Source organism: Colias croceus, chromosome 27, assembly GCF_905220415.1.
Source record: "Colias croceus chromosome 27, ilColCroc2.1".
Lineage (NCBI taxonomy): Eukaryota > Metazoa > Arthropoda > Insecta > Lepidoptera > Pieridae > Colias > Colias croceus.
Window position 1 is genome coordinate 194,735 of NC_059563.1, and position 23,058 is coordinate 217,792.

Sequence of the window (23,058 nt, forward strand, 5' to 3'; positions counted from 1 at the left end):
ATTTAATTTATCTTCCTCTTACCTACTACTTCTCAATAATTTATCCCAATGCTATGATACATTACCACTTTCCTCTTAACAATACCTATTTGTCTTTACTGATACGCTAAGATACACATAAAACCCCTCGTCATGATGCTAATAAATCCAATTTCCGTCGTTTGTCCTTCACATCCGATTCTAGGAATATCACAATCCGGATGAAACCGGTCTTAAATAATACATAGTACGATCATATACTAGCTATCCGTGGCTTTACTCGCGTGGTTGTGGATATATTTTTATAAATGAACTATGAAATTACCATGTTTTTGGAAACTAATATATATGATTTTAGGAATAAGATCAAGCATTCACCGCGTTAAAAAGTAGCCTGTATCAAACCTCCTAACTATAACATAGACACAAAAACCGTACGATTATGTTGCTAAAAATTTGTGTTTTGTTAAAAGCACATGCTAATTTTATTTAAGAGTCGTACATAGTATAAAAAGTGATAAAACTATTCAATATAATTGGTAAAATTTTTACACAACATTTTGTAACAAAAATCAAATCTAACAAGGTTTCTGTTAGACCTATTATTTTCAATAAACAAATCAGTTGATCTGATAACAATTTTATGAAATAATATTATCTGATAACTTATCAAATTACATTTAATCAGGTCACAATGGAAGGATGCAAATATTCTATTTTAGGTAAAATAAAAATTAACATTAAAGCTTAAAAAACATAAAACTGCTTATCGATTTTCGTTCTATATATAATGTATTTATTTTCACTAATAGTTTTTGAGGAACGTTTTAGGTATACGTAGTATATTATTATTAGTCTGTGGTTTTAGCATAGATAATAGTGATAATACAATAGGTACTATACAATACTTACTAGGTTTTAGTATGTTTCAGTACAACGCAGGTGCAGCCGCGGGCGGAAAGCAAGTTATTTATAAAATAGAAAATTATTATTTATTTACAAGGTAGCTTACAGCTAATTATACAAAATATGCTTAATTGTGGTTGTAAATAAATAAAGAAATTCTAGACGTCTGAAAAAATTGCAATAAAACCACTTTAAATGTTTTAATCTATAATAAAATTTAATTGTAAACTTTTAAAATATAAATCAAATTTAGAATTAAAATTATTAATTGTTCGATTTAAAATAATATGTACGACAATTACCTACAAGGTATATCAAAAACAATAAGATATACGAATATCAATTTGTACTAATAAATAATTTAATTTTCCAATTTTTATCAGTCAAGTATTTTGCACGTAATCTTATCGAAGATAATAATCTATCATACTCTATATAGAGATAATTAGATTCAGTAGTGTATTTATGTAAATAACACTTGTTTTGTGATATTTTGAAAAACATGTGTAAGTAGCAAATTAATTTATTTCTAATTACTTTTTAATTGAAATCTTCAACGGTATAACTCAACGATTTAATTTCGAATAACAATTATATTATAATAATTTATTAATTGCAATTGCAACTGATTCTTAAATTATATCGCTAAAAGGAAAGAATAGGCAAGCAATTTCATAGATTAGAAATTACTTGTAGAGAGCCAATAACATACTTTACATTTACAAACAAGTTCGTTAAAAGAATATTTTATTTCTTAGTAGGAAAACATAAGTTTTAACAGTATGCATCATTAAAAATGAATATCTTATTAGCTAGAGCCTGCAGCATCTTTTGTATGAAACCTAGGTAAAGTATAATCTCTATATCTGTAGTAACATCTCTGAAGAAATAGTTACAAAAATCTATCCAACCATAAGTACTATACTAAGTAAGTACTGTACCATAAGTACTTTCATAGCTACCATTCGAAAAAGCACATTCAAATCAGCCTGTACCTAACTTCAGGGCTGCTCCTTCTATTGCTAACTTCGGCACAATGTCTACACACGCGGGAGCCCCCCGCCCCCGCGCCGCTCACCCGCAGCGCCCCTCAGGAGAGATGGTTGGATGTCAGACTTAACCATTTTGATGCTAGCGACACAAGGAGTTTTAGGATGGTAAGTTGCAAGTTGCAAGTTGCAGGCAAATGAAAAATTGTTTGTTAAATTGAAAGTCCTTAATATAATTTTGAGCGACTGGTATCAATGATGGATAATAAAATTTTAAAACATTTTTTGGTTTTTCTAATTTACTATTTCACATTGTTTGTACCTAGTTGCTTAATTCTTTTTACGATACTTAATGGTTTCTCAAACTATTATTTAATTCCTTTTGTATGTTTCATGTACCAGCTTTACCTCCTCAAATAAAAGAAATTACTGTAAAAAAAGACTGTACCTGTAGATACTTTTTAAACCAGAATCTATTCCTGTACAAAATTTCATAAAAAAATCAACCGTATTACGTAAGTATATGAATAATAAACAAACTTCGTTACAACTTCAAGTTTATTATAGTTACACTAGTCTTGAATGCTTAAAAATATGTATGTCTCAATCATTACCAAAACTATAAAAAAATTGTTTTGTTTTGATTTTTGACTTTGATTAATGAATTTTCCAGCGTTACTACTACAACGATGAATTCACAAGCCAACACAGCAACATAGTAATATTTGTAGGGGGGGAGTGGGAGATCTCCCCCGGGTGGACACAGACCGGGCTGGCCTATGAACTGGCTTCGAGGACTGGCAGCGGCCTGTTTTATACTGAACATCGGTACTATGGTAGTACTCGGCCTACTAGGTGAGTTATTTATTTGTTTTTTTTGTGATTTAAAGTAGAGTTATTGAAAATTAGACAATTAAAATTTTAAAGTATTTTAAAAATAATAACGAATAGGACAATCTCCTTAAGTTTTTGATAATGTATGTAGAATGCATTGTGTGTGCAAGAAGTAAATGCATTTATTATTTTAAAACCTTTCGTGGACTACAACTTAGCTCGGCACATTACTCTCATACCCTCTATGTTAATGCGTGAATACAAGTTCAAAAAAACTAACCCTCAAAACCATGACCTCCTTTTACCTAAATCGGTTAAACAAAGCCCAAAATGATGTATCAATAATGAAGTTTCACGCCGAAACAAGCCGATAAACATAAAACCGCATTCGGCTATAACAATAACAATGAAACTCTGGTTACCGGTAGCTACGGTACATGCAAATTAATGCTCGGCACAGGAATCGAACCATTCTACATGATCGTTGAGAATACGATTGTGTTGAGGCCGCCTGTTACACCGTCTTTATTATTGTCAAAATTTTTAATTTACATTATCATAGTTTATTTAATGACTTATAGATACGATAAATCTAGGTTAAATGCATTATAAGTCAAATTAGAAAAGACACTAAATGTAGCCTAGCCTATTCAACTTTCATAAATTGTTTTTAGTTATAAGCACAGAAATGAGAAATATGTATTCATTAAATATATGATAGGTAAGTAATATACAATCTAAAGAAATAATTAAGAAAAATATTATCTGCTTGTAAACCTCATAAAAATCTCGTTCATTATTTTAGCATAAAAATCCTTGCTAATAATTAATTATTATATACAGTTAATTTGCATAATAAAATTTTGTCGCTTATAACCTAGAATGAAATAAAAGGTACTTATACCTAGATCCACAACCTAGGCTTGTAACTACAACACTTGATTGATAAAGCACCTTACCATATAAATCTAATTCTACTAAGGTGAACGACACTGAGTCACTCTGTGACACATAGTATATTTACATAACTATAGTATGTATAGTATATGCGTCATGTCACAGCTTCTAATTAACTGTGTAAATGTTTGACCAATAATTTATTCGAAACGGATGTTGTGTTTAGCGAATTTTTTTGTAGTCAAATGTTATGATTCATAAAATTGTTGTAGAGATAAAAATGATGATACTTTCTAAAGTCTTAGACATTTCCGCTGTATTCAATTATGCTACCATCTCTGCACTATGACAAAATGAAAAAGAAACCTGATGTGATGTCATCTCTGTAGAAGCAAAATTTTAAAAGTTTCAAGATTGAGTTTAATAAATCCTGTAAATTTTAAGTAAGTACTTACAGCATCAACAGTCACCGAAGCTCCTGGATGTTAGTCGATTTAGTTACAATATTTGTAACTCTAGAACGGCTAAACGGATTTAAAAATGATTATTTATCATCTATCAGTTAGTGGGAATTCTAAAAAATGTGATTTGGTGACAATTCGGTGTGACAGACGGCCACTCGAATAGTACACTATCAACCATAAATGTTAATTTGTCGCAGTGGATTCCAAATCACGGACTAATCCCATCCCGATGGACATACTATAATATGTATTTATATATTGTGGGATTAACGGCTCGTAATATACTAGTATAGACTAGTGGCTTTGTTCAGAAATGAGAGGTATAAAAGATGATATAGGTACCTATAATAATAATATGAAGATCATCATAAAAATACATTTTTTTACTCATGTCTCAATGATGAGCACATATTTATATAATACTAGCGGTCCGCCCCGGCTTCGCCCGTGGTACATATTTCGCAATAAAAGGTAGCCTATGTCCTTTCTCGGGTATCAAAATATCTCTATACCAAAGTTCATACAAATTGGTTCAGTAGTTTAGGCGTGATTGAGTAACAGACAGACAGAGTTATTTTCGCTAATAATATGAAAATTATGAATAAATGAATCTTAGAAATGAATATTTTAATAAATACAAAGCGGATTATAAGCCTTCTTATAAGCTTTTTCGCCCCAAAGCTCTTTCTCTACCAAAATCAAATATTTGACATTTAACAAATTGACCAACATATTAATTTTATCAATAACTATCTCTTTTACTCTTTAAATCTACATTACATTCAAGATATAAGCTTATTGCATTCAAGCCATTGTTTTGAATGATTTGACGCATTGTCAATTGCGCGCCAAAATGGGGTGGCGGGTTGCCAACATGGAGCCGGATCGTCCAGTTACCTCTGAGTTATTGAAAAGAGGTTTATGCAAATACATTTGTTAAAATGCATACCACAGATAATATTACAATACTAGTATTATATTATCTGTACTAGTATAGTATTATACTGTCTGTAATATTAAACTGCGTAATGATCTTATTTTCTAATAGGTAGTTTATATGTATAGACAAAAAGCACTTTATAATGGGTAGTAGTCTAGTAGTATTTGATTTTGAAATGAACTCTATCCGTCTGTCTCTACTAAAATTTTACGTTTGAACAGCATTATATTATATTTTGATGAGTTTTCATATATCGATGAAACTATAAAACCCAGCAAAAGCCCTGATGTTCATTTAAAAGTTAAAAGGTATCAAACAATGAAGAGCTTATCTATACTAATAGCTTATAATAGCTGAAGAGTTTGTTTCTTTGTTTGATTGTTTGTTTGTTTGTTTAAACGCGCTAATCTCGGGAACTACTGGTCCGATTTGAAAAATTCTTTCGGTGTTTGATAGCCCATTTATCGAGGAAGGTTATAGGCTATTATCATCACGCTAAGACCAACAGGAGCAGAGCAATGCGGGTGAAACCGCGGGGAACAGCTAGTAATGTATATGATAAATCAATCTAATACATTGTCAATGTTTAAATTCGACAACTGTTTCCTCATAATCTAATAGTTAAATAGATGAATAATAGCGTATACTGGTTATAAATTTATAATGTGTTCATGTCATTTTCCAAGATGACCCACATACGAGGAACCAAAGTTAATTGGCTGGCCAGTGACCCACTGATCTGTGATCTACGTTGGGATTAGTCATACAAAATTAAGCTTGTATATTATATATTAAACGACCACGTGGTGAAGTGGTTTGGTTTTAAGATAAGTAGATAGTTCTGGGTTCAATGTTGGTAGAGGAAAAGCTAGGAGGTTTTAATGTATATGATTTCTATTTTAATCGACTATTAAGTAGCAAATTGCCTCGTTTTTTACCGTTATTGAAAGAAAAATAATGATAAATATTAATCCATCGATCAGCTTTATTCTCTCTGCTTACATTAATTATTCTATTCAAGTTTGTACACCTCTAACGACCAGTTAAACTAGTACTATTTTAATTATTATTTTATTTACAGAGACACACAACTAACAAACCTTCGCTTCTTAAACGTAGACCAGGCGCTCGGTGACTTGGCGCAGTTCATACAGCATGTAAAAAGTGACGACTATGAAGGTGGAAAGTTTAAGTAAGTTACTCATAATTGTTCTTATGATAATATTATGGTTGTATATTATTTGATAGTATTTAGGCTAATTACGCTACATAGAGCGAAATGCGAGGAAAGTGTGGTGTATTAGCCAGTCCTTCAACATTGTAAATTATAATATATATTTTGGGACGGTAGATAAATATGCTCTATTTTAACCAAATAGAGCTTTGGATCGTAATTTATTTTCGCCTTACCTAATACAATAATTTCACATTGCTGTATTTTTACATATTTATAAGATAATATTGACAATAATATTGTAATTTCAAATGGTTGTATTTACTAGGAACGCCACAGTGGGTCTAGTAGGATGTTCATACGCGGGCAGCATGGCCACCTGGATGAGACTCTCCTACCCCCACCTGGTGGACGCTGCCTTCTCTGATAGTGGACCACTGTATGCACAGGAAGATTTTCCTGGTGTGTTTATGAATATTATTCATTGTAAAACATATTATTTAAAGGTATTATTAACATCATACTTACCAATAGGAGCGAATAAATGTAGAGAAAACCGCGGGGAACAGGAAGTATAGATATAAAAGTGAATAGAAAGCGTATAAGCGCATATACCTAGCATATACCTACTCATATTAAAAATGTCATTTTTCAAAGTTGATAATAGATAAAATAAAATATTGGTACTGAAAATGATTTGTGTAACTAAGTATTAAAGACTGGGTATAGATTTTTTAAACATCTCTCGTAACAAATTGATTAATAGATAATGCAAGACTTAATTGCAACACCGCTGACATTTAAAGCGCCTAAAATATTTTGAAATTGAGTTTCTTCATCAATGCTTTACGTTTCTAGACATTTTTCGAATACAAACCGGTTCTCTAACTCATCAAAGACTACATTTTTATATTTATTCAAACCGAATTTATATAAAACACAATAAAACTAACAAACAAACATTACAGAATATTTAGAAGTGATAACCGAAGCGCTACGCTCGCAAGGCAGCGAGGCATGCCTTACTAGCGTGGGAGAGGCGATACAACGCATGGTAGACTTGCTGGGGACAGACGATGGAGCTGCACAAGTATCGACTATGTTTAAGTAAGTCACGACACGACGATACGACACGATACATCGATACGACGTCAACACGATGCAACAACACCACACATGACACAACACGTCTAAACGATTCGACGTGATAAATAAATAAATAAATAAATAATAAATAACTTTATTGTCATAAAAAAATAGGTACAGCTTATAACATATGAATCCATAGTGATATAATAAAACAATATGATACGACAAACAAATATTATCTTATGATCTTTAATTAAATTTAAACATACTAATTACTACTTCTTAACCATTCTAACTATATACTTAACCTTACTATCTACTACAATTTATAAACAATAACTACTAATACTACTCTTTAATTCTTTCTCTACTACACCTTTAATCCTACTCACTACTAATATTTAACCACACCAACTACCAACTACAGTTCTTATATGCTCATAATTACTACAATTTAAGCATACTAACTGGGTACTACTCTCATCCTGCTAACTACCATATAATTCAGCACCTGCGCCCCACTCCGCGCCAACGCAACCCTGGACATTACCACGTTCTTTTGGTACGGCATCACGGAGACATTCGCCTACCTGGTGCAATACGCAACGCCGGGGGATATAACTAGTGCATGTGAAGTCATGACGGACAGCGCAGTTGGTGAGGATTTATATTATTAAGTACCTAATATTAAGCTTATAATTTAAGCGAATGTAATGAAATACAGATGTAAATTTTTAACATGCGCCCTCTAATAAAGAATCTGTAGTAGGTACTTGGAATTGAAAAATTAAATACCCAATAATAAACAAAAATGTATAAAAATAAATAGGCCAATGGGTTAGCTATGAAACGACATAGCGTTTAAAACTCCTTTTAGTAAAAAGCATTCAAATCTTTCTTTGCTCGATTCGCAACCAAACCACAAGTTGAAATTTTTCACGGAAGCTTTTAAAATTATTTCATCGCAAAACATATTATGAATATGTAGAGCTTCGCAGATAAAAATCTAATTTCAACCAACATATTATTCCAGTAAATCCAACTAATTTTATAATTGCCAAAGCTTGTTTGAATGCTTGTGTGTATGTTTCTCTTTCACGAATTTGGATGAAGCTTTCAGTAATATAGGGTGTCCCTGCACTATTGGTAATCGCGAAGGGCCTTGTAGTTTTACATACACTGATCACGTAAAAAATACTTAAACAACAAAATTACATCAAAAATTTTTTGCTTAATTTTTCCTGAAAATCCATATTTTCTTCTCTAGCTTCGCGCAGCCGGCATAGGTATACCACTTCTCTAATGCGAGCATTTACTTAGTCTATGAAAACATAATCTTAAACGATAGCTCACGTGCTGGTGGCAAATTTGGTCGGGTTGCTTGTTATGGGTGTACACATAGTTTTAAGAATTCATCTATTTGAAAAAAATGCGACTGAAATTTTATTTTTAGGTATTTTTTTCGTGCTCAGCGTATGTAAAACTATAACCTCCATTGAGCTTAGTATACCAACAGTGGGACACCCTGTATAACACGTGATTATGTAAAATAATTATTTTGTGGTGTGTAATGTATAGCATAGTAGTGTTTTGGCATCACTGGAAGCCTAGTTCTGTAAATAAATAAATGAGATACAGAAATAGGTAGTTAATATTATCCGCGGGTAAAGCCGCGTGACACCTATATTACTTTCATACGTAAATCGTATTATAATAAATTTCCAGCGGACCCAATGCAACGTCTCGCAAACTGGATTACCAAAGAACCCTGGACTCAACCATGCATCGAACCGCGTTACGAGGAGGTTGTAAAGAAACATAATAATGTTAGCTATGATGCCCCTGATACTACTAGTAAGTAAAAAAATATTATATATTGAAAACTAGCCTATTTAAAATCATATTCACATATTATCGAAAGTCTAAAACTTAACAAATCACTACATAGTACATACTAATAAGCAAAGTGGCTTCCCGCGTCTGTCTGTAAGTATGTATTAAAACTGAACAACGGATTTTCATGCAGTTTTTTTAATAGTGTGATTCAAGCGGAAGGTTTTAGTATTATTATACTAAATTTATAACGTTTTAGACAAAGCGGGCGAAGCCGCGGGTGGAAAGCTAAACATAATTATAATAAAACATTCCTTTTCCTCTATCAAAAAATAATAAAAATAAAATATGAATGTAATAATTAATAATATACCTAATAAAAAAACCGTTGCGTAGTTTTATTTATTTATTTATTTAAAGAATTTAGCTAACACGGGGACAGAAAGATAGACAGACTGATACGATTTAGTAATTAATAAAATTTTAATGGATTTTTAAGCGATTTACTTCATAGTAAAATCTATTTCCAAACGTAGTACCTATATTGTGGTTACAAGTTTTAGGTACACATCTTCAATATTAGATATTATTTATAATGTTTACTGAACAACTGTTATAAAAATAAACGTAATAATATAGTAGTCGCGGGTGTGAAACCCGGCTAATTGCCATTGTGTCGCGCCTGACAGTAGTTTATTGGGAGCGCGTGATGGATTACACACGTCACAGGCTTGTGCAAGCTGCATGCACAAATCAAATGCCTCTGAAATTGTGCGACACACTGCATGCCAGATAATAGACGATTTAATGTTTTAGAATGGAACTTGGTTGAATGGAAGTTGATAATGTGAATGGAAATGCGTAAATTATTATTGACTTGGAAGTAAAATATGTAATCTATACTAATATTATAAAGCTGAAGTTTGTTTGTTTGTTTGAACTCGCTAATCTCAGCAACTACTGGTCCGATTTCAAAAATTATTTCGGTGTTAGATAGCCCATTTATCGAAGAAGGCTATAGACTATATTATATCATCACACTAAGACCTACAGGAGAGGAGTAATGCGGGTGAAACCGCAGGACACAGCTAGTTGTAGTTAGATGTTGTGATGATGACCGACGGTGCCTAAAATATTATATTATACCGACGTTGCCAATCAAATTATTTAATACTGCTTTGGAGGCGAAATGAATGAATGAATATAATATTATTTTTATTCATAACATTTTTAATGAATAGAAATTAACTGTTTGTTTCTATTATTTCAACGTACCTAACACAATTTTTAAAAGACTAGTTATCTAATAATTATACACATAAATTATTTAATGAGAAAAATTTTAAAGAATAAAAAAAAAACGATCACGATGCGGGATTCGAACCCGCATCTTTTTATCATTCTGGGCACTTTCTGCCTAGGTATTTTCTATTCTTCAAAAATTTCTCGTTTATAAAGCATTTGAATGCTATAAAACTAAATATCGAATACCTACATCATTTATTTCAAGCAATATAAATTAGCCATAATGCAGATAATTTTAATACATTATTGCTTATATAATATACTAGCTTACCGCCCGCGGCTTCGCCCGCTTTGTCTAAAACCTAATAAAATATATACTAAAACCTTCCTATTGAATCGCTCTATCTATTAAAAAAACCGCATCAAAATCCGTTGCGTAGTTTCAAAGTTTTAAGCATACAAAGGGACATAGGGACAGAAAAGGCGACTTTGTTTTATACTATGTAATGATGATTAATGATTATCTTAACATTCTGTATGTATGTAATCCATGGAGCGGCAATTAGTATCTGTTGCCAATACATCAATGTTACGACAAGCCGACGTGTGTACATACTTCATGTCTTGCGAACTGCGCGTTCATGTTTCATGAGATGTTTTCATTTAGTAGGTACACTAGCTTGATGCCGTGGCATCACTTGCGACGTATCCGGAAAAAGCATTTGAAGACTATAATTTTAAATTATTAAAATTATCATTCAGATTTGATCAGAGGTTTCTGAGTTAATACTTAATAGTTTATTAATTTATATATTATATATCGATTCATTTTTATACATAGAAATAATATAAAATATTTTAACTGATAATTAAATTCTTATTAGTTAGATTATTAGTTACACGCGATATATTTATCTTAATTTATATAAGTATGCTCATTGGCAATACAGGACTAGATATTATGATAAGAAGAAGGAAATACACTTAAAAGGTACTTATTTTTTTTCTATAGGTACGTTATTTCTTTATTGACTTAAAACTATTGAATTTAACAAAAAATAAGTTTTTACAACACACTTTATTCATGTGAGCCTGGTCAAGGTAAACCTAAACTATCATCATTTTAAATCAGTCGTAACATGTTGCCTCTTTCATGCGAATAAAACTAAACATAGAGAGAATAATATGTAATGAGTAAAAATTAACATAAAAATACTATGTAAAGAAAATAACGTAGGTAGGTATAATATGAAGTTAATATGAACTGGTACTCAGGGTTTCGCTGCCTTTCATTGATTTATAAATACTATATCATACTAGCATTCCACCCGTGGCTTTGCTTACGTAGACTAAAATACAAACTTTATAAATTATTTACCTACCAAAATATTTTTTAAGAACCACGCTATTCATTGATTAAAAATCAAAATCAGTGTAGCAGTATTTTGAATGTATCACGAACATATCGTCTGTCTTTATTTTATAATACGTATAGATTTTTATAATATTTAATTGTTTCTATATAGTGCGTCTCTGGACATACCAAACGTGCGTGGAGTACGGTTGGTACCAGACCACGACCAGCTCGCACCAGCCATTCCTCTCCACTGTTCCCTTGGAGTACTTCCATCAGATGTGCAAGGACTTCTTTTCGGTTGAGTAAGTTAAGAATCATGTTATATACTAATATAATATTGTAATACTGATTACTGTACTAACTAATACTGTTCATTTAATAAATATTATTATGTTATCTATACATATAATAAATCTGTAGAAGGGTCAATTCTGTACATTGAAAATATTGAAAAAATAACTAGCAGGGGGTGTTACTGGATCGATACCAAACCCAAATATGTGATTAAAAAAATTTTTGTCTGTCTGTCTGTCTGTCTGTCTGTCTGTCTGTCTGTCTGTATGTGAAGACATCACGTGAAAACTACCGGTTCGATTTCGATGAAACTTGGTATAATTATACCTTATTATCCTGGGCGTAAAATAGGATACTTTTTATCCTGGAAAAATACGTAGAAAAAAAATTAATCTCAATTTTTCAGTTATCCATAGACGTTGTTCTGTAGTAGGTACCGCGAACACACGTTGCGTATTATTATAGACCTAGCCGTATTTGGGTCCAATAGATATTTATAAGATGTCATTGTCCGAGTTACTCAAAATGGAGAAATAAACCATCCACGCAAAGACCGACATCCGCGCGGACGGAGTCGCGGGCGGAAGCTAGTACTATAATATATCATTATTTCATCTATAGTATAATTCTTTTGGGAATAAATGCCTTTACATTCTAATGATATTAGAATGACTACTTAATCACAAAGATTTTAATACGACCACCAGCTGTAATTTTTTATTCTGCCAAAAGTTTCTGCCAACAGTTTATATACAGTACCTATCTACTTGTTGTTAAGTACCTAACTATGCATATTTTGATAAAAATATCGTTTTAGCCGACGATCTCAAAAACAAACGTGGTTTTTTATTTTTTATTTATTTGTATAATATTTTCAGTATAAACGAGAGCCTACTTCGCGCGGGAATCCACCGCACGAACCTTTTCTTCGGCGGCTTCAACATACCAGACCACGTGGTGTCGGTGGCCGGGGGCATTGACCCCTGGTCCCCGATGGGGCCAAATGCGACACATAGCAGGCCCAATGCCCCTGTGTACTTTGTGCCTGAAATCTCACATTGCAGGGCTATAAGGTTCGTTCAAGAAATTAAAATTAAATTAGAAAATTCTCCATAAGCATTTTTACTAGTTACTTAAAACAGAGATTTATAATATCCATTGAAAAGGCTTTAATTTCTAAATAGAGACTATAGATATATAAATAGAGATAAATACAATAGAGCTATCTTTTTCTTCATCGTGTAAAAAACTAGGCAATCACAATATAAAATAAATATTAAGTAGGTATTCCTGTATTAACAAACGCAAAACAATCAATATTTCTCAGATTAGGTAATACCTATGTTTTGTATTTACAATTTAGAATTGAAGAATCTAATTATGTGCCAATAATTATCGCCATAGAATCAAATTGTATTGAAATAAAATAAACGTATTTCGTAAGATTCTCTGTATTATTGTAAAATAAATTAAATTATTTCAATAGATATAAATTACAATATTAATAATTAATACCTAACATAAATGCCTTAAAAAAATGAAATTCCAATTCTAAAATTCCACAGGCCTACAAACGACAGCGAAACAGAAATACTTCGAGATGCAAAATTATCAGTCCTCCGTCACATGGAGTTGCACATGACGGGAGACAGCGTGCAGTCTGCCGCTCATAGTGTTGGAATAACTCCATTGATTGTTGTGTTTAGTATAGCTTTATGGTTGTTGTAAGGGTTGAAATAAATTTGTGTGTGTAAAGATTGTTTTTTTTTATAGATACCCATTACCCATTTATCATAATTCGTAGGTACTGCATTCAATAAATTATCAGAAACATAAAAGTGGATTATTTTTATTGGTAATTCATCGAACTTTATTAAACAAACACACCCATTGATATTGAAGACGAAAAGTCGCGTTGGCATTAAATAGTAGATTTACAAAATATGTTGTACATTAAAAAGAATCTGCATATTGAAGAGCGAACCCTAAAAATAAAACCTTTCCAGCATTTTCATAATATCACCTCTTAGCCATTTTTATATATCCGTGTAATGTTAGCTAGCTGTTAGTTATTATTCTGTGGTAATTTGTAAAATTGTTTTTTTTTTTTTTATTACTTATTGATTATTGCGTAGACTGTGTCACTAAAACTTAAAAATTAAATATTTATACCAAGACTAAATGATATACGCTCTGTGAAACTTTCAGTGATCTTAAATGATTATCATTTATTCACACATCTGATGTAAGCTGAGGTCCATGAACTATCGTTTTGAAATAATCCGTGATGTTACTATGTTGTTATGTACACGGTATGTGGTATGTACCGTGCTGCTTTTAGTATCATTTTCATTGAATCAGTAGTGTTTTTTTATATTTTGAGTAGTTAACTATAATTATTATTGTGTTTTGTACAATCTTAGTTGTTAGAATAAAAACTAGATGGCGCTGTGTGGAAGGTCAAATAATCTTCTATATAAAAATAAGTCGGGTTTTCCTTCCTGACGCTATAACTCCAGAATGCACGAACCGATTTCGACGGTTTTGCATTCGTTGGAAAGGTCTCGGGCTCCGTGAGGTATATAGCAAAGAAAAGGTCTGGTGGCGGAACGGAGTTCGCCCGGTTTGCTTGTATTACATAATTATATTAACATCATCATAATATTTTGATGTACCTATACGTGAAAAAATTGCTTGTAACGCGTCGTGGTCACAGTAAAAGATCCACACTGCGAAATTTATGTTATAGTTCTAATGAAAACGCTTAACTACATTGTGGCAATTTAGAGAAGCCATGACGCGTTCTAAATATTGATTGGTTTACCATAATTGGTCGACAGGCTTTAATTAGATGTAAAAATATTATCCACTAGCTTTCCGCCCGCGGCATCGCCCGCGCAGTTAATTAAAAACCCGCATAGTTCCCGTTCCCGTGGGATTTCCCGGATTAAACCTATCCTATGTCCTTTCTCAGGTATTAAAATATCTCTATACTAAATTTCATGCAAATTGGTTCAATAGTTAAGGCGTGATTGAGTAACAGACAGACAGAGTTACTTTCGCATTTATAATATTAGTGTGGATTTTGAGAAAATCGTGTTATTATGTAGCCGGTCTATTGAAATGCTATGTGGCTTTCTAGGATTGTCACGTGATTGTCACAATACGTCGTAAGCATTTTTATCAATCATAGGTAATTATTAATTTGTGCGTGTGTGTGTGTGTTGTATTTGATCACATATTTGATATGTCTGAAATGTCTCTGAATATAAAAAATAATACAGGTATTTTAATTAAGTGTGACTGGCAAAACAATGTTCGCCGGGTCAACTTGTACATACTAGCTACGTTCCGCGGCTTCTCTCGCATGGTACCTGGATAAAAAGTACCTAGCTTATGTGCTCAGCCAGACTGTTATCTATCTCTGTACCACATTTCATACAGATCTGATTAGCTGACGCGAAAGTGTACTAAGATCTCTTACATCTTTTATTGAAGTGAAACTTCTTTAACGGGGTTGGAAAAAAATTTAGTGTAACATTTTTCCGTTAGCGCCATCTTTTTCTTATGCCTACCACGCGTGATTAGACGTATTTCTGTAAAGTTGCATATAGTAAATTATTTTTTGAAAAATAAGGTCATAAAGAAGTTTCACTTCTTACGTGTGTACACTAGTAGTTACACGCACACATTTTTTCATTTTTACTAATTCCTACTAGGATTGTATCATATAAAATAATTTAAGGAGTCAAGGAGTAGAAATAAAAGTCGATATAATTTAACGGTATTTATTGGTACTACTAATATTTAGTACATTTGTTTATGGTGAAAGCGCTTGCGAGGTGCATGTAGGTTGCGACGGTCATACATACAAACACGTTGATTACACTGAAGCCTAAACCGATACAAGCATAACATTTTATATTTAATAAATATATCGAAAAGTAATATTTAATAAGGGAATGATTAATATAGATTAAAATTTTCCTACATACACCTAAGGCTTAGCACAGACCGTGCGACTATAAGTCGGTCGAAAAATACCAAATTTACTTTTTCATTATAACATTCAATCTAGTAGGAATAAATTGTTTCAAAATTCGAGTAAATTGATAGAAATGCAAGAAATATTTTTTATGAAAATTCAAAAAAGTCGCTACATCTGCGCTAAGCCCAAAAATTTAGTTAACACGTAAGATATATATATTCGAGTGTACAAAATACAATATTTATAAAAGCCCAATACGTATATAGAAGCTCGTGCAAGCGTCTCTACGCACATCCTCAATCTAACAACGACACAAATTTTAATAGAATTTAATTCTAATCCACTAATAATATAAATTACGCACAATAATCAACAAGTATTGTATAATTTTGATAAACGATATTTAAATATTCAAAAAGTCGCTACATGAATAGGATCTGCGACTTTTAGTCGCCGGTGTAACTACAACTAATTCTAACAACATTCTCAGCTAATTATCCATAATTAATTAATTTATTAAATTGATTTAAATTGAAATTCAAATATCCCGAAAAAGCTAATTATAGATACAAAAAAATCGCATAAACTGAAAATGTGCGCAGAGCCTAAATAGTGATAAAAATGGATGGTTTTTGGTGTGAAACTAGCCTACGGTACAAAATATATCTCTGCGGACGCGCCCTAAGCGCGTTCCGTTTTACACATATATATTTTATTTTATTCTTACAAGCTGTTCATTTCAATAAAAAATAACATTAAACACAATTTGTATTAAATTTCAAATATTTTTAGTGAACGAAACTTAAATAACATTGAATTGTAAATGAAAAAGGTATTTATTTGTACGAACCAACTTGAACTATTAATATGGGTCAATAATCTACACATTTAACAAAGCATTTTTATTAAAAATCAAACAGCTCATAACTTTATTAACAGAATATGGCATATAAAAGGTACTGTGTTGTGGGCACTTTCTCTTAAACTATCGACGTAACAAAGTTTCATTTATGGAATTACAGCCGTTTCGTTTCAATTCAGGGGCGAACTGAATTATACAAGTGTCCGAAAGTTGTATACCGATCTCAAAATATAGTATACGAGCGTCAGAACATTGTATACAAGTGACCGACGATGTATACAAGTGACAACTTTTTGTATACCGGTAAAAATGACTATAAAACTCGATTGCATTACATGATTTATTTCTCTCAATAAAATACCAAAGCCCCTACGATAAATTGATTTTACATGCATCTCATATTGTCGAATAATACTTTCCGATCGAAACTACACACGCGGCTGTCAAAGTAACATAAAAAACGACATTATTTACAAAATTTATAACTTAAAAAAAATTGCGAGACACAGAATTATAATGTTTTTTTCTATACAAGTTATCATCACAACTTACGTATGGAATAAGATATATTTAATACTACACATTACTTACAAAAAAAGGGTAACAAAAAATAATAATAATTATTACAAAATATACACTCCAATCGATTATTCGATATCGGTTCATGTCCCGTTTGTCGTGTCTGGTGGAATACAATTATGTTTGTATGTTTGTTTGTTTGACACAAATGTCTAAGACCATCGTTTTGGTCGGAATTACGTCAGCTTAGTGTTTGTTTGGTGTCCGCTCGTGAAATCAGCCCCCGTTGCTCGGTTGGTCCTGAAGATGGAAAAATATTTGTTAAAAAAAAATTAAATTCATATTTGAAGCCTCTAAAAATAAAGAAAGGGGCTTTGATAGAATGTAAATAGGCTATTTACCACAAGAAAATGAACATTAAAATTTCTTAATTACTCAAAAAGATATTTAACAAATCACCTAAAAATGTTCTATTATTTTTATAATTGAACTAAGGTACAAGAACAAATAAGAACAAAAAACAAACCTGTATTGATTGGTCCACACTGTCCTTAAGGATCGCCATCTCCTCCGTCATTCGTTTATCTGAAATGCCACAAGAAATATTCTAAATAAAACCAAATAAATAAAAGTGTGTACCGCTGCGTACCTATATCACTACAAAAAGCAACAACGGTACAAAAACAATATAATTAGCAGGAGCAAAGAGTTAAAATCGATATCATAATTTTTCTATTTTTTAATTGAAATAATTATTATTTATATTATTATATTATATTGATAATTGGTATAATTATTGTAACGTCCGGTCTGTAAACATGTTGGTAGTCTGGTTCGGTCTGGTCCATGTATAGTGTCTGGTATATGTTTCGTGTCATATTTAGGTGAAGCGTTATTTGGTGGAGTCAAGTTTAAAATGCTATGTCTAGTATATATAATATATATCTAGTCTATGTGTAGTGTCTGATATTTTTGTATAGCATTCGATTTATGGGTAACGTTTGGTTTTTGTGTGTAGCGTCTGATCGATATGTATTGTCTGGTGTGTATCCTTTAATATATACCATCTGGTGTATGTGTATCCTCTTATTAATATGTATCATCTGGTGTATGTGTATCCTCTTATCAATATGTACCATCTGGTGTATGTGTATCCTCTTATCAATATGTACCATCTGGTGTATGTGTATCCTCTTATCAATATGTACCATCTGGTGTATGTGTATCCTCTTATCAATATGTATCGTCTGGTGTATGTGTATCGTCTGATTTGTGCACTGTCTGGTTTATGTATACCGTCTGGTCTATGTGTAGGGTCTGGTGTTTGTGTGTTACGTTTTATATATGTTTAGCGTCTGATCAATATGTGGCGTCTCTCTGTGTGTGTGTGTGTGTGTGTATGTGCGCACGTACCGCGTTGTGCGCGCTGCTCCCGCTCGCGGCAGGCGGCCAGCTCGCGGCGCAGCGCGGCGCGCTGGGCGTGCAGCGCGGGCAGCGCGGCCACCAGCCGGCCCAGCGCCGCGTGCAGCCCGGCCGACACGCCCGCCAGCCGCGCCGCCAGAGCCGCAGCACCCGTGCTGCCCGCTTCACCCGCTGGAACGAACAGACAAACTGATGTTCATAACTCAGGCCCCTCTATTGTGTCTGGGACCGATCGGGCCGCTTGGGGCTCAATGGGTTAACAACCAGACGCTCTATGTGATGTGTGCTCTATGGACCCAGTTCCACAGGCATCACCCACTATTGCACCCCCACCCCTGGCCACCGTGGCGAACAAACAGACTTAAGTCAACGAAAAGACGCTTTATATCCAACCCCTGCGATTGTATTAATAAAATACAGAGAACAATCTAGAAAAAAATGTATTTTACGAAACATTGCCAAATTTAATGAAATTGCATTATAACAAAAATCCTAGTCTCAATTACAATAAATAACTCCTGCAATCCTGAACATTCGACATAAAAGAAACAATATTTAGCTTGTAACTTCAACCAATACACAGTAAATTTAATAAATACTGAACACAGCACAGCATAAACTCAATTACATGAATATATAACCACATAGCATTTAAAGTTTTAATATCTAAACATAATAACTAGACAACATTAAAATTATCATCTTTACTCAATTTCTCTTACAAATTTACATAATTTCGAACTACCCTCCAAATCAATATTTTCAAATAACTTACCCAAATAACTGTCAATATCAGGCTCTTGCAACTCTTGCGACACGTCGGGCAACATGTCGAACGACACGTCCAGCGACTGCGACTGCGACTGCGACTGGTTCAACTTGCCGTTCTCTCTGGAAATCTCGCCGTCAGCCGTGTCGTCCATCGACATTGACGTGTCTGGCGCGTCTGTGAAGAAAAATGCAATATTTCTTCTAGGTAAAGCAGGTTAAACAGCAAACATAGTGTTGTTCATAATTTATCAGGCCAATTGAATAATTTCAAAAACGAAAGATCTGTTTAAACTTTAAACGAAAGCATTTTTTGGACAACTTAAAAACGTTTTTTGGATATAAAAAAAATCTAAATTAACTTTATTTGAACTAAAAGGACGCTTTAGACAAGACTTAACACAAGTTTAGTACATTAATGATTTGAAATGCATCTGTAAAGTTTTTATCATAAATTATTTATTTTTCATTAAAGTTTCCCCTGAATTTCATTTCTACCAAACCTACTAAAGAAAACAATCTAAACCCTGTACAACAAATACAAAACAATACCAAAAGCACTCACCACCACTATGCAGCCTGTCGTCCGTCGCCCGGCACGTGTCGCAGCGGCCGCTCCGCGCTCGCATCGCGCTCGCTTCGCTGATCGACAGCGCGCTGCTTAACATCTCCGTCAGTTGGTTTGCTGGGAAAGTCAATTATTTATATAAATTTATAAAATATAAAAAAAAAATTATCAAATCACGCGGCGGGATTCAAATCCAAGTCTTTATTTTCACTTGACAACATTTTACGGCACTACAGTTTTTCTTTGATTCAATTAAATCCAATGTCAACATTATCGAAAGCCTTAGTAATGTCGATTCGTAAAATTTAGACTATTGCATCTAGAAATTACCTAATGGAAATTTACTTAGAATTTTGTCATAGAAACTATGTGGAATTTTGCTTACCTTGCGCTTGCGCAGCCAACAACAGCTGATGTATGTCTGGTTCACTTTCCACTGACATTTCACCCGGTCGTAGATCACCACTTAAGTCTGTAAAACGAAAATTTTTAATTTATTGTTTGATTTTCTGAGCTCAGCTAAATTATAAAAGATAGCATCTTTATTTAATGTCAAAACATTTGAAACATGTGGTAAATAACATTACCACAGTTTTATTTCATCACTCGCTTTCTAGTTTCAAAAAGTATTTTATTTCTATTATTAAGCTAACACATTTTCTGTTTTGCTACTAACACTTACTTGACAAACTTCTAGCTGGTTCACAAACGCACAGCACACAACCTTAACCACTCAAATTGCCATTTTTTTTCCCCATATTCCCCACTCAACTCACCATCCTGCCCCAAGGTGTCGGCTACAGCCAACTCACTGAGGTGCGCAAAGGCACGCGGCGGCAAGCCCAACAGTTCCCCCACCACTGCGCTCTTGGCCGACAGGGCGTGCGCTATCGCTGCGTCCAACCGACGGAGACGCTCTGTTATACAGGAGTAAAAGTAAGTATACAAAAAATCTAATGAAAATATTTTATTATTTCAAATATAGACACAAAACACATAAAGGTTTTGCGTAGACTACATTAACAAAAAAATGTGTGCGTGTACTAGTGTACACAAGTAAGAAGTGAAACTTCTTTATGACCTTATTTTTCAAAACATAATTTACTATATGCAACTTTACAGAAATACGTCGAATCACGCGTGGTAGGGATAAGAAAAAGATGGCGCGTAACGGAAAAATGTTACATTAAATTTTTTTCCAATCCCGATAAAGAAGTTTCACTTCAAAAATTATCAAGATATTAACGCACTAAACACCAGAAACCATCCAAAAACTAAAGTATCCACTGACCGCTATGTGACAGCACCCTCTGTGCCGTAGGCACATCCCTTAAGGGAGGGCGGATCACCAGCGCATCGCTCGCCTCTAGGGCTCCGCCCTCGGGCTCCGGGACGTGTGTCGTGATACGGCCCTCTGTAGCGCGCCATCTGTGAGCAAAATATAATATAAATTTTATGTTTTATGCAGAAACAATTTCAAGTAGACACAATTTAGATCAATTTATTTCTCTAATTAATAATTTTGCAACTTTTAACAACAACCAATTCTCAAAGACATCTCTATGAAAGTAATATACCTATTTATAATAAAAAATCAAAGTTTATTATAAATTCATTCATTAATTATTATGATAGGTGATTGATTATAATTTGCAAAAGTTAAAAATATGGAAAACTGAAAAACAATTCCACGTATGAAAACATTTATAAAATACTTTAATTTCAATTCAACAAACTTCATAACTAACCTGTGCCCATCTTCACTATCATCCTTGTCAACCGACACCGATCTATCTCTCTCTCCCTTGACTTCCTCTCTCTCCTGACTTTCCTTCTCAACTTCCTTGTCTTTGTCCAATTTGTCCAGTTTGTCCAATTTGTCCAATTTATCCAATTTGTCCAATTTGTCGAGTTTGTCCAATTTATTATCACTATCGTCGTCAGGTGGCGCGCTTGATGTTGACTTCTCTGACGCATCAGATGGATTTCTAGATACGTTTATTCCTGGAATATGGAGATGTAACTTAGTAAGTTATCACGTTTGTATTATAAGTAGTTTCTTTATGTATGTGTCTTTACGTTTGCTAAATTCAAATTGTATTCATTTACGAGAATGTAGTTACGAATTATATTCAAATTTAAATTATATTTATTTGCAAGAATGTAGTTACAAAAATAGATGCTATGTTTACAATATTAAGGCCCAGTTTCACCAAGCTCTGTTAGTTAGTTTAACACGTTGTTAACTCTTTTAGCGGGACATCAATGTAAGAGAGTGTCCCACCATGACCTAATCGAGGTTTAGTTTCCTTAACACGGCATCATATTTAATTACTGGCATAGAGGCTCTTTAAATTTTTAAAAAGCGATTAGAAAAAATGATTTGATGTTTTCTTGCTGTCAAGATGGACTCTGCATACTATTTTATTTTTGAAAATGAAGATTTGTTGGATGATTTGTATAATTTGGATTATATAGTGCGAACGCGACGGCCCAGAATTTATAAAGAGGTCGTCATTGTTTCGTAGAATATGATGATGTTGATTTTAGTACAAGATTTCGTTTATCAAAACAATCGGTTTTGGAAGTATTGCAATTAATTGAAGATAAACTCGAATAACCGTCGGATCTGTAAGTAAAACTATCTCGTGAGGTAATATTTATATTTATGTGCATAAAAGGTTCCTTCCTACATACTGTATTATTTTCAATTAAACCATAATAATCCTGTGAGTCATGTCAAATCTAGTATTGAATACCAATATAGGTACTTCAAGTGTAAACTTCACCACTACTCAGGTAAGGCTCAGGCCTCCTCATGATTATGAAATGTACCTACTTATCTTAATTTTAAATTCTGTTTTAGGAATCAATCAGTTTCACCTACAGACCAACTGCTTATTGTAGTGCAGTGCAGTGATGGCTCAGTG

At 33.1% G+C, this 23,058-nt stretch overlaps 2 protein-coding genes across 2 annotated transcripts in view; one reads left to right on the forward strand and one right to left on the reverse strand.

Annotated features, from left to right (window-relative positions):
- The first annotated feature begins 1,368 nt into the window (after positions 1-1,368).
- On the forward strand, positions 1,369-13,756 carry LOC123703774 (putative serine protease K12H4.7). The gene is made up of 11 exons (XM_045651922.1): positions 1,369-1,391; positions 1,891-2,042; positions 2,548-2,729; positions 6,091-6,201; positions 6,512-6,645; positions 7,152-7,290; positions 7,781-7,929; positions 8,998-9,126; positions 11,877-12,009; positions 12,880-13,074; positions 13,567-13,756. The coding sequence occupies exons 1-11, from the start codon at positions 1,388-1,390 to the stop codon at positions 13,727-13,729; spliced, it is 1,491 nt and encodes a 496-aa protein (XP_045507878.1). The 5' UTR covers positions 1,369-1,387; the 3' UTR covers positions 13,730-13,756.
- Positions 13,757-15,775: 2,019 nt separating this feature from the next.
- The window catches only part of LOC123703836, a 170,331-nt gene continuing 163,048 nt past the window's right edge, over positions 15,776-23,058 (reverse strand). Inside the window, exons 34-42 of the mRNA XM_045651999.1 lie at positions 21,877-22,132; positions 21,420-21,556; positions 20,905-21,045; positions 20,514-20,600; positions 20,126-20,245; positions 19,568-19,738; positions 18,784-18,963; positions 17,897-17,955; positions 15,776-17,670 (exon numbers count right to left, since the gene is read on the reverse strand). Of these exons, the coding sequence (XP_045507955.1) occupies positions 17,647-17,670; positions 17,897-17,955; positions 18,784-18,963; positions 19,568-19,738; positions 20,126-20,245; positions 20,514-20,600; positions 20,905-21,045; positions 21,420-21,556; positions 21,877-22,132 (1,175 nt within the window). The 3' untranslated portion in view covers positions 15,776-17,646. The remainder of the gene's footprint in view (positions 17,671-17,896; positions 17,956-18,783; positions 18,964-19,567; positions 19,739-20,125; positions 20,246-20,513; positions 20,601-20,904; positions 21,046-21,419; positions 21,557-21,876; positions 22,133-23,058) is intronic.

Excerpts from the sequence above, each read along its gene's own strand:
- LOC123703774 (XM_045651922.1), top strand. Across the intron at positions 9,127-11,876 it reads TGATGCCCCTGATACTACTA|TGCGTCTCTGGACATACCAA; the intron begins GTAAGTAAAAAA and ends GTTTCTATATAG. Across the intron at positions 12,010-12,879 it reads AAGGACTTCTTTTCGGTTGA|TATAAACGAGAGCCTACTTC; the intron begins GTAAGTTAAGAA and ends TAATATTTTCAG.